Source organism: Chlorocebus sabaeus, chromosome 21, assembly GCF_047675955.1.
Source record: "Chlorocebus sabaeus isolate Y175 chromosome 21, mChlSab1.0.hap1, whole genome shotgun sequence".
NCBI classification, from domain to species: Eukaryota; Metazoa; Chordata; class Mammalia; order Primates; family Cercopithecidae; genus Chlorocebus; species Chlorocebus sabaeus.
The window spans coordinates 34,177,584-34,190,375 of record NC_132924.1 but is presented as its reverse complement, the minus strand read 5'-3'; the positions used below and the strand labels follow the sequence as shown (position 1 = coordinate 34,190,375).

General features: G+C 36.3%; 1 protein-coding gene across 1 annotated transcript in view; it reads right to left on the bottom strand.

Moving 5' to 3' along the window:
* Nucleotides 1-12,792, bottom strand: part of HIBADH (3-hydroxyisobutyrate dehydrogenase) — a 140,700-nt gene that overhangs the window by 123,179 nt on the left and 4,729 nt on the right. The window contains exon 2 of the mRNA XM_007981790.3: nucleotides 4,137-4,297. Coding sequence (XP_007979981.2) covers nucleotides 4,137-4,297 — 161 coding nt within the window. The remainder of the gene's footprint in view (nucleotides 1-4,136; nucleotides 4,298-12,792) is intronic.

Here is a 12,792-nt window from a genome sequence, read left to right as displayed (position 1 = left end):
TCAGCCTCCTGAGTAGGTGGGATTACAGATGCGCACCATCACGCTTGGCTAATTTTTTTTGTATTTTTAGTAGAGACGGGGTTTCACCATGTTGGCCAGGCTGGTCTTGAACTCCTGACCTCAAGTGATCCACCTGCCTCGGCCTCCCAAAGTGTTGGGATTACAGGCGTGAGCCACCTCACCCAGCTGTTCTGATTACGTTTCTATGATGCCTAATGATGTTGAGCATCTTTTCACGTGTTTACTGGCCATTCACATATCTTCCTGGGAGAAATGTCTATTCAAATCCTTTGCCCATTTAATTGAGTTACTTGTCTTATGTTTCCGTTGTAAGACTTCTTCATATATTCTAGATACAAATTCCTTTATCAGATACATGATTTGCAAATATTTTATCACATTCTGTGAATTGTTTTTCACTTTCTTGATGGTGTTCTTTGGAGAACAAGTTTTTAATTTTGATAAAGTCCAATTTACCTATTTGTAATTTTGTTGCTCATGCTCCTGATGTCATATCTAAGAATCCCTTGCCAAATCCAAAGTCATAAAGATTGACCTCTGTGTTTTCTCCTAACAATTTTATAGCACATCTTTGGGGGTTGGGGAGGTGGGCCACTATTCAACCCACTAAACAACCCATACAATAGATAATTATTATTAAATTCTAACTCCATGGGTACAGAACCACACAAAAGAAGGCGCAAGGGAGACAAATGATCAGTGGCTTGACTGATCTAGGCACTTTATTTTCCAGCAATCTAGTTTATAAATAGGTTAACAGGTAGCTACATTTCAGAATCATCAACAGAGATGTCTCTCACACACACACACACACACACACACTCAAAAATGTCTTTCACGTTAATTTCACTAATTAGTGACTATACATCACGTAATTAAAAGAACCAAAACTCCAAAGTCAAAGACCTTTGTTTAGACACTGGCTCTTGCTATTCATTCACTGCACAGTGGTAACCCTTCCTCTGAGAGGTATCCATTCCAAGACTCGCAGTGGATGTCTGAAACCACAGACAGTACCAAATCCTATAACATAGTCTATATGTTTATAGAACATAGTCTATATGTTTCACTTCATGTTCTATATGTTTATAGAACATAGTCTATATAAACATATAGACTATGTTTTCCTTTTTTTTTTCCTTTTTAAGGCAAGGTCTCACTCCATCACCCAGGCTGCAGCGCACAGCTCACTGCAGCCTCAACCTCCTAGGCTCAAGTAATCCTCCCACCTCAGCCTCCCAAGTAGCTGGGACTACAGGCACACACAACCATGCTCAGCTAATTTTTTTTTTTTTTTTTTTTTCTTCCCTGAGACAGAGTCTCCCTCCGTCATCCAGGCTGGACCAGAGTGGTGCAATCTCGGCTCATTGCAACCTCCGCCTCCTGGGCTCAAGTGATTCTCATGTCTCAGTCTCCCAAGTAGCTGAAATCACAGGCACATGCCACCACGCCTGGCTAATTTTTGTATTTTTAGCAGAGACGGGGTTTTGCCACGTTGACCAGGCTGGTCTTGAACTCCTGGCCTCAAGTGATCCGCCTGTCTTGGCCTCCCAAAATGTTGGAATTAGAGGCGCGAGACACAGCGCCCAGCCAGTTTTTCTTTAAATATACACTTCTATGATAAAGTTTTAATTTACAAATTAGTCACAGTAAGAAATTAACAACAATAAAATAGAACAATTATAACGATATGCAAGCATCACTACTCCTGCACTTTGGACCATTATGAAATAAAATAAGGGTTACCTGAAAATAAGCACGCAATATCACAACAGCCAATCACCGAGGTGGCTAGTAAGCGGCTGATGGGCCAGAGAGTGTCTACAGCATGGAGACACTGGACAAAGGGATGATTCACATCCAGGGTGGGCAGAGCAGGACAGCACAAGATTTCATCATGCTACTCAGAATGGCATGCAATTTAAAACGCATAAATTGTTTATTTCTTGAATTTTGTACTTAACATTTTCAGACCACATTTGACCATAGGTAACTGAAATTGTAGAAAGTGAAACTACAGATAATAAGAACCACTGTATAACGTTAGGGATATTATTTAGCTTCTCCAAGCCTCAATTTCTTGATAACACTTCTGTTGCAAAGACAAAATGAGATAATATACACAAAATATTTAGCAAAAGACCTGACACATAGTAGGTGCTCACTAAATACTGTATTAGATTCTTTTCTCTCCCTTTCAAAATAAAAATATCTCATTCACACAGGGTGAATCACTATCTCTGAAGATGGTAAAAGGCCACCTTTCCCAGATTCTCTTATTCTTAAAGGTAGGCTTCCTTCATACCTACCTAAAATTAGCAACACAAAAGAAATAATAAAATTGTTGGGAAATAGAGGTAGGCCTGGTAACTTCAGAGTATGAGGTAATTCAGGTAGAGCATCAGAAAGCTCTAGAATTCTGGGAAAACACAGGAGAGATTCACAAAGCAGTGACGATCATTACAGTTGTTCCACAGACAAGCTGGAAGTGCTACAGGCATAGAGGCAAAGTACCTGTGTCGGTAACAATTTAAAAGGTCACAAGTTTCTGCTTTGCCGGTCTAGGGTAATAGTCTCCATTCAATTCCTATTCCACTCTTTGGTCAAATTTTGTATTTAATTGAAGATATCTCCTCTGTTTAGAGATGAAGTACCCTTGTTACTCTTACTAACAGATAAACCACTGTAAAACGGCAATACCAAATAGATGTGTTATCCCAGAAAATAATAACCATCTCCTCAAAATAACTACTAATTGGTTCATCTCAGACTGAATACCAACTTGAAATGCTCACCATCTCTGAAGATGGTAAAAGGCCACCTTTCCCAGATTCTCTACTATACAACTGATCAAATTTCTCCAACAAGGCTACTAAGTCGCTACATGAATTAAGCCCATAAGCCTGCTGTACTGGGAGTATAGTATCTGTATTCAGCGACTGAACAGGCAGAAGCAGCCACAACACTACGCTGAAAAGTTCCAAAGTCATACTTCCACCCTAACACTATACTGCTGCAATTTCCATATGGCACAAAAACCACGGAAAGGGAAAAGATTCAGATATCTAGTTGTGAAAATGGCCTCTAAGTTACCTAAAGCTGTTCTGTATCTAGGTATAGCATTTATCAGTATTTATTTTCAAGTCTATTATCTAGAAGTTGACTGTTTAATTTTTTTCTCTCACCTTTTTCTCAGGAATTTTTTAGTATTCTCTGTTTTGGGGTCACATACTATCCTCAGTTACCACTCTACAACTTGACCAAGAAGAATTTCCTCATATCTAGAAAAAACAAACTCTATATTCAGATACCGATACATGGTCACCTATAATTTGAGTTATTGATAAAGTTTAACAAATCCAAACAACTCAAGACTTAACCAGCAGATACTATCATCCAACATGATAAACTCTAGTACCAAAATTCTTTAACGTGAATGATAGCCTAAAAACAAAACACTAGAGATTCACTATAACTCAACTCTTCATTACAGGACATAGTGTTTTTAGGTTGTCTCCTGGTTTATGGCCAATAACTAATAATTATGCACAAAGTGCTGCCATATGGTGTTTACAAAGTATGTTCACATACATTCTCTCATTTGAGCTTCACAACCTAATGGCATAGGTTGTCATCATTCACCTTTTAAGAATGAGGAAATCAGCAGAAGTGATGTAACTTGCCCCCAGTAAGAAAGCACATAACTATCTGAACTAGAACTCAAACTAAGCTTTATATCTCTCAGTCTACTCTTGTTTTAAAGACAATTGTGCTTTTAATAACACAGGAGATTATTTCCACCAAACTAAATACTTTAACAGCACAATCAGTAAAGTTACTATCTCAGAAAACTGATATAGAGCTAAAGCAAGGCCCTCTCACCAAACGTGCAAAATGTTCCAAGTCACCCGCCAAAGAATAGATACCCCTGAGTGTCTGACGAGAACTCTCCTTTACTGAAAATCTGGATGTTGGATGTTTACATATATATAAAATTAACATTGAATCAGGTTTACAACTCCATTGGGTATACTTCTAACAAGCTGTCACTTATTTGAATGTATATTCATTTTTAATCCTCAAAATCTAAAACAAATCTAAAGAAAAGGTCTTACCTGTTCACCTGCATCTTGAAACTCTTTGCAGGCATCAGGGAACACATCATAAATAATAAGTGGATAGCCATGTTTCATGAGATTTTTTGCCATTGGATTCCCCATGTTGCCCAGTCCAATGAATCCAACTGGAGTCTTTGAAGCCACTGACCTAGAACACACTGATTTCAATACATTATTTTCAATAGGGGCAAATAATATTTTTTATTGTAAACATTCATTTAATATTAGCAAGTCAATTGTTAGGTTTTTTGTTTTTTTTTTTAAATAAAAGAAACTTTTAGGACCAGGTGCAGTGGTGCGCACCTATAATCCTAGCTACTTGGGAGGCTGAGGCAGGAGGACTGCTCAAGCCCAGGAGTTTTAGAACAGCCTAGGCAACACAACGAGATCCCATCTCAAAAATACACAAAATAATACATTTATTTAAAAAAAAAAACCCACTAACTTTTAAAAGGTTAATTTTAAACTAATGGACCTAACCACATTTAAAGTTATCAACAATGTGCAGGCAGACTAACTTCTAATTACTTAGTTTTCTGGGACACAGTCACAAAATTTTAAGCATTTTTCCTGTTTTGTACCTGTATAACATTCCTTTACCATTTTTAACACTAAACTAAATAACATTATCATTTACAAAACACCTAATATGTGATTCACTTATAATGTGAAGTATTCTATATTATCTCCCTTAATAATGTGTATAAAAGACAGAAGTATTCAATAAGACCTATGTCTTGGACCAGCTCCAAGAATGGAAAAGCTTTTTACCTTCCCACTCCCACAGTTACAGAAACCATCTCCTCCAATGATACAAAAAACAAAAAAAAAATCTCAAAAAGATGTTAAACCCAGTAGAATGGAATCATCGGTTTATAAAGGTGGTCCTGGGGGAGAAAGCGGAGATACTTCCATAGGCTTTAAATGGCAAGTGTAACAGTATCAGGACCTTGGTCTAACAACTCTGAACTTTCAGAAAAGAGAAACTTCCTTATTTTATTTATTTATTTATTTATTTATTTATTTATTTTTTGAGATGGAGTCTTGCTCTGTCACCCAGGCTGGAGGGTAGTGATGCAATCTCGGCTCACTGAAGCCTCTGCCTACTGGGTTCAAGCAATTCTCATGCCTCAGCCTCCAGAGTAGCAGGGATCATAGGCATGTACCACCATGCCTGGTTAATTTTTGTACTTTTAATAGAGACAGGGTTTCACTATGTTGACCAGACTGCCATTTAAAAAAAAAAAAAAAAAAAAAGCCTTAAAAACTATACAGATTTTATTTATTCTTTTCTTTTTCATATAAGACTTTTTGAAATTACTCTATGGGCATATGAATCAAAGTAATGCATTACAGAGTGGGGAGGCTTTACATTACTATGGAAATAACATTAGATGCAATTTTTCACTTTCTAGATTGAGAACTCCACTCAACAAATATTAATGGCATGAAGTACTACAACAGAGCTCAGAGATAGACACAAGCAATGTATGGTCCCTGTCCTTTAAAAGCTCACGGTCTAGTGAGGGAAGAAAGAGAAATAACTCTCCTTGCCCTTTCATTTCCCAGAATTCTTTTTCTTTTTTCTTTAAAGAACTCCAGCTTTAAAATTTGTAGTGCAACAACTAATCACAGTGCCTCTTTAAAGTTTCAGGTCCCCTCAACTGAACTTAATCTGCTCTTCCCTGAATTGAATCTGAATGGAATGAGACTTGTTAAAATCAAATTATTTGAAGCCCTAATGCTTAAGAACTAGAGGTCGTCTTGGGTTAGAAGCATATTTAATTCCTTTAACTTAATGACTGACTAACACTTCCATTAAATGTGGGTGTCATTTCTGTGCAACATCATTTAACAGGTGCTAAGTTTAATACACTGATATAAGAGTACATTGGTATAATTTGTCTTTCTGGCCCACGAGGAATTCAGTAACAGAAAAGTGACACCTAATTGAAATTTTATTTTGATATTGTAAAAAATGAGTACACTTCATCGAGAACTCTAACTAATGCTCACAAACAAACTAGCAATAATAGCCAGAAAGAAAACGTGGCATTACTGTGCCTGACTACTGTGTTAAGGTTGAAAAGGTATAATTTAGCAATCTAAAAACATTAGAAACTAGGAAGATTATAATTTAAAGACAGTTAATTTAACAGGCAATTCACTCTAGGTCAAACACTTCGTAAGTACAGTCAGGTAGAACCACAATTCATTCACAAATTCAACAAATATTAAGCAACTATCACATGTACCAAAAGAGATGCCAAGGAAGGTAAGAGACACAGTGCATGCCTTCAACGAGCTTAAAACCCAAGAAGAAATAAACCATGTACATAAACACTGACATAAGACAGTTAAGGATAAAAACACAATGCTGATGAAAAATGAGAATTCATGGTGTGGGAACTTGAGGAAGGTGGCATCTGATCTGGATATTAAGCAAGGGGTAGGATTTCAAATGGATAGGAGGGTAAGGAGAAAAAGTTCCAAATAGAAAAAGGAACATGAATATACACAAGGAACTAGAAGAGCCATGAAGAAATGACAGTAATAGTTAATACTTGCTGCAATTTTACTACATGCCAGACACTGTACTAAGCACTTTATAAACAGACTTATTACCATATGCTATATATGAAGCCCATCTTACAGCTGAGAACTCTGATGCTTAGTGAGCTGAAGTAAAATACCCAATACTTACTAAGTTGTAATGCCAAGATTCAAATCCAGACATTCTAATTTTAGAGTCTCCACTTGTAAACACTATATGATACTGCCCTCTATTCTTCCTAAAGAATGCACAAAGAAACAAAACAGCAAGAGATTAAGATTTTTTTTAAAATGCAACCATAATGTGGAAGGATGGAAGGATGCTAAACAACTGGTATTTTGTAGGCAAGAGGTAGTTACTGAAATGGTGGGCAAGAGAAATGACAGATGAGACTTACACTTTAGGAACAGAAAAGAGGCAGCAGTGCACAATGAATGAACTTAAAGAAAAGAGTCTGGAGGCAAGACGACCAATATAAAAGCAAGAGTAATCCTCTAGATGCCTTAGTTTGAGCTACCATAACAAATATACCATAATGGCTTAAATATCGAACACTTATTTCTCATAGTTCTGGAGGCCAGGAAGTCCAACATGAAGGTGGCAGCAGATCCAGTGTCTGGTAGGTCCATTTACTCGTTTCCCGATGGCCATTTTCTCACTGTACCCTCACACGGTAGAGAGCAGAAAGAGAAGCAGCTCTCACGTCTCTCTGTATAAGCGCGCTAATCCTATTCACAGGAGCTCTACCTGCATGATCTAATTGCCTCCCAAAGGGCCGAGCTCCTAATACCATTATATTGAGGGTTACGAATTTTGGCCAGGCACGGTGGCTCACGCCTATAATCCCAGCACTTTGGGAGGCCAAAGTGGGTGGATCACCTGCAGTCAGGAGTTTGAGACCAACCTGGACAACATGGTGAAACCCAGTGTTTACTAAAAATACAAAAATTAGCCAGGCATGGTGGCATGCGCCTGTAATCCCAGCTACTCAGAAGGGTGAGGCAGGAGGATCGCTTGAACACAGGGGGGTGGAAGCTGCAGCGAGCCAAGATTGTACCACTGCACTTCAGCCTGGGTGACAGAGCGAGACTCCATCTCAAAAAAGAAAAAAAAAGGAATTCAACATAAAAATTTTGTAGGGACATAAAATTTCAGTCCATAACAAAGTCAAAGTTAATAAAGTATGGTAGCCACAGGAAAAGACAGGTATAAAAAATATTTCAAAGACAGAAGTAAAAGGATATAACAATGGATTGGATTATAAGCTAAAATAAGGGTGAGGTCCAAAATGACAGCAAGAGAATAGTGTTACCAATACCTAAGTGAAAAAATCAAGGGGATCTGGCTCAGTTTTACACAGGGCAACGATGAACTGTCAATGAGCTGAAAGACGTCCAACAGACTATTAGAAATATCATGACCAAGGTTTCAGTTATAGGATGAGAAAAAAGAGATATACATGGTAGCCACCTGTCTCAAAGTAAGAGGTGAAATCTGTAAAAGCTTATAAAATCACCAGATGAGTATAAAGAGGCTGAAGGTCAAAAGCTGAACCTCTCTGAAGCCCAAGAAAATGTGTATACTCAAAAGTCAAAACCAACCCTAAGCTGAAACAGATGTTAGAATCAGGAAACAAGGACATTAAAAATTATAACTGTAGTCCATATATTCCAAAGGTAGAATTATGAAAGATATTTTTACCAATCCAAATTAAATTTCTTGAGATGAAATCTACCAATAAAATGTGTGAGATGAAAATTATACCAGAAGATTAACCAAAGAATAGATACCAAAGATTAATAACCTTGAAGATAAAGCAATAGAAACTATTCAAAACACAGAGAAAAAAATAATTTAAAAAATAAAGAGAGCATCAATATGCTGTGAGACAGCTTCAACCACCCAAACACATATGTAACTCGAGTCCTCAAACAAGAGAAGTGGGGCAGAAAATGTATGTGAAGAATGAATGGCCAAAAATGTTCCAAAGTTGATGAAAACTACAAACACCCCATGCATCCAAGGAACTGGATGAACCCCAATACAAAAAGCGTGATGAAAACCATACCAAGACACATCACAATCAAACACATAAGAGCAGCCACAGGAAAAAAAGACACACTATGCAGAAAGGGAAAAAGATAAGGATAAAGGCAGATTTCTTATCAGAAACAATGCAAGTGAGAAGACAGTGGTGCAACATTTTTTAAACACTAGAAGGAAAAAACAACTGTCAAGCTAGAAATCTGTAACCAGGAAAAATATACAAATATTCGTATATTCCACAGGTATGAATAAATCTCAGGGGTATGGTGATGGATATGTTTACTTTTTTTTTTTTTGACAGGGTCTCATTCTGTCGCCCAGGCTAGAGTGCACATGCCACCACGCCCGTCTAATTTTTGTATTTTTTTGTAGAGAAGAGGTTTCATCATGTTGGCCAGACTGGTCTCAAACTCCTGAGCTCAAGCAATCAACAGGCCTCAGTCTCCTAAAGTGCTAGGAGTGTAGGCGTGAGCCACCGCACCAAGCCACACTATCCTGACTGTGATGATAGCTTCACTGGCTTATATACATCAAAACTTACCAAAGTGTATACTTTATGTACAATTTATCATATGTCACTATATTGCTAACAAAGCTGTTTTTAAAAAGTCAGTATCATATTTATAGAATCAAACAAGACAGTTCTCAATTAAAAAATACTAAAGTGATAGACTAATCAAATGTAAAGTAGGAAGTCTGAATAGATCCTTTTTAAAAAAAGCTGGACTTTCTTTAAAAAATAACGAAATCTTGAATATAAACTGTACATTAGATGATACCATGGAATTGCTGCTAATTGGCTTAGGTAGGACAATGGTAGTTTGGTTACATAGAATATCCTCATTCTTAGATTCATGCTGAAGCATTAGGGTTAAAGTGTCATGTCAGCAATTTACGTTCAAGTGGAATAGGTATATATGTGGAACAAAAAAAGATAATGTAGCAAAATATTAACAACTGTTGTTTCTAAGAGTATATGGATGCCAGTTATATTATTCTTTCAATACTTTCTGCTTCATATTTTTCATAATAAAAGGGGAAAAGTTTAGCACGTCTATGTGGAAAAATATCACAAACAGATATAATACAAATAATAAGAAAAATACTCCAACACATAACAAAAATAGGGCTACTTTGTTTTATTTGTAAAATAACTTTAAAATCTGGAAGAAAATATAATTTTTTTAAGTAGGCAAAACTCACAAAATGACAACAGAAAATTTGTAAATTACCCCCCAAAAAACCCTCTAAATATATACCCAACTTGTCATAATTAGAGAAATGCAAAACAAAATGATGTAATACTATTTTTCACCTGTTGGATACGTTTTATTTCTTTGATAAAAACTGCTCTTGGTAAGAAATAACTGATGAAAACATATGCTCTCATATACTGTCCAACTGTATATTAGGTCAATCTTTTGGATGGTAATTTGGCAAAAAAAAAAAATTTGAACTTTTATTTAAAATTTAAATTTAAAACATGCATACTCTCTGACCCAGCAATTCCATTTCTAAGAATATATAGTACACATGAGGGGCCAGCCAACTTTGTCTTAAAGGGTCAGGCAGTAAATTATTTTCAGCTTTGTTTTCAGACATAAGGCTCACAACTATTACAACTATTACATTCATCTATTTACAACTATTTCATTCTGTTACAACTATTTCATTCATCTACTCTAGTTTGAAAGCAGCCACAGACAACATACAAACAAATGGGTATGGCTGTGTTCCAACACAATTTTATTCACAAAAAAGGTGCCCAACTAAGGGCCATAGCAATCCCTACTATGTATTAAATTTTGAACAACACAAAGATACAGTTTATTACACCACTGCTTGTAACAGCCAAAAAACTGCAAATAACTATATATTAATAAGGCACTTCGTTCATAACTAATTATATATTAATAGGGCACTTAATTCATAACTAAATATACATTGTAGGGCACTTGATAATTCACAGTAAATAACACAATGAAATGTGCAAATGTTTAAAAAAAAGGTGATATATTTATCTAAAATTATAGGAAAAAATCTCCAGGATAAGTTATTAAGTGGGGGAAAAAAACCCACAAAACGCTGAACATTATCTATAGGATAGAGTATGAGAGGAGAAAAAAGGATACATATGCATTAATTTTTCTGATTTTCTGTATGGAGACACACGAAACAGTACTTACACCTGGAGAGTTGGACTACTGGGTCAGAGTTGAAGAAAATATTACATTTTATAACCTTTCCCTTTTTTTTACCATGAGCATGGAACTTTTGTAACTACTTTTATAATAAAATTAAATGAAGTGGCACAGTGAAATTTAATATATGCTATGTTAATGAATAATAAACTAGGTAAGTTTCATCAAATAGGCATATGGGAATAAAAGCCAGTTCTAAAGCAATTACAAAGTAATGATGCTGATAAAAGTGGATTGTGTAAAGGTAAACAGTGTCACAGCAATCATTACACATTGCAGGTTGACTCTCCAATATTCTTTCCCCTAGATCCGAGGTCAAGTTCCAAACTGCCTAAACTAATACATGGTAATGTCATCCTTCTGCCAAATGACTAGTTCAGGAGCTGCCAACCCTAAGTTAAAGTTCTAGAAATGCTGTGGAAAGTCTGCAAATGTAATGGGGAATGAACAAAAAATTAATGAAAGCATTGTATCTAATCAGCAAACTTCTGTGACTCTCAATACCACTAAGCTAAGTGACAGCTGGGGAAAGGCACAAACAGACCACAACAACGGATTTATCCAGAAATACAACAAGAGGCTGAAAAAAATAGTATTAGGCATCAGTGAAATTCCTAATTATAAATAAGTTTGAGACTGGATACAGACAAACCTAGAGAGAGACCTAACGAAATGAGGAAACAAGAAAGTATGTCTATGTACTTGGAGGAAAACGGAGGGAGTCAAAGGACCAGGTGATGAGCATTATGTAACATTATGTTTGTTAAAACAAGAATCAGAGAGGGGGTTAAATCAACCAGAAGACTAGTTCTGCTGGTGAAATCTCGGCAAGAGAATCACTCCTACTAAGATCCTAGAGAAGCTCAAGTAGAGTGCTGATGTTTGTTACTAAAGCTGAAGAAGTGAAGAACAATGAGGCCATGTTGGATGGGCCAACAAGAATGTGAATGAAGATAAAGTTTTCAAAGGGCTCAGCTCTCTTTATTTCATCTTTGCCTGTGGCAAAGTTAAAGAAAGGGCAGTATAATTAGATAACCTGATGTCAAAAGAGAAGAAGTTATTTATTGATAGTGATAATGTTTAAAATTTTCTCTGAGTTGGGAAGGCCTAGGTTCCTATCCAGATAATTTCACTTCTCAGATGTATACAAGTTACTTAACTTCTCAAGACATTGTTTGATCAATAAAAGTACCTACTTCAGAAGGTTATTGTAAAGATTACTTGAGATAATGCATATAAAGCGTTCAACAGTGCCTGACACATGACAGATAAAACGTATTACTTACTCTTACTAAAAATGGTCAAGAAGTAGCAGAACAGGTAAAGTCCTATGCCAACTGCCCCATTTTGCCTAGTGGGTTAGAAGAGTCAAAGAGATAGAAAAAGGAATAGATGCCTGTAGGAGAAGCCCTGTATCTGGGGAAAGAAAGCTTTTAGTTAAGGTGAAGCACCTGAATAAGCACTTGGCAAATACAAAAGAATTTGCAACCAAAGGGGCAGAAATCCATGAGCATAATGGAATGATTATTGCCCTAAAAACTTTCAAACCTAAATAACGCATCTCTCTTTAAATAACTTCTGACAGTAGAGTGTGGAAAAAGTAGAGTTAAAACATAAATAAAACCAAACTGGGAGAAAATCAATCAACAAAATACAAAGGTGATACTGGCTGACCGGTTAAGAAACTAGCATTAGTGTCTATTACTGAGGACCAATGTAAAGAAACTAGCTAGAAAACTTGACAAAGTTTGTTTCTAAATTTATAGATGCAAATTTACCAATCATGACCTCTTTCTCCAATGTAACAAGAGGAGTTATCCGTATCTTGACAACCTTAAGTGCTACCAAAAAC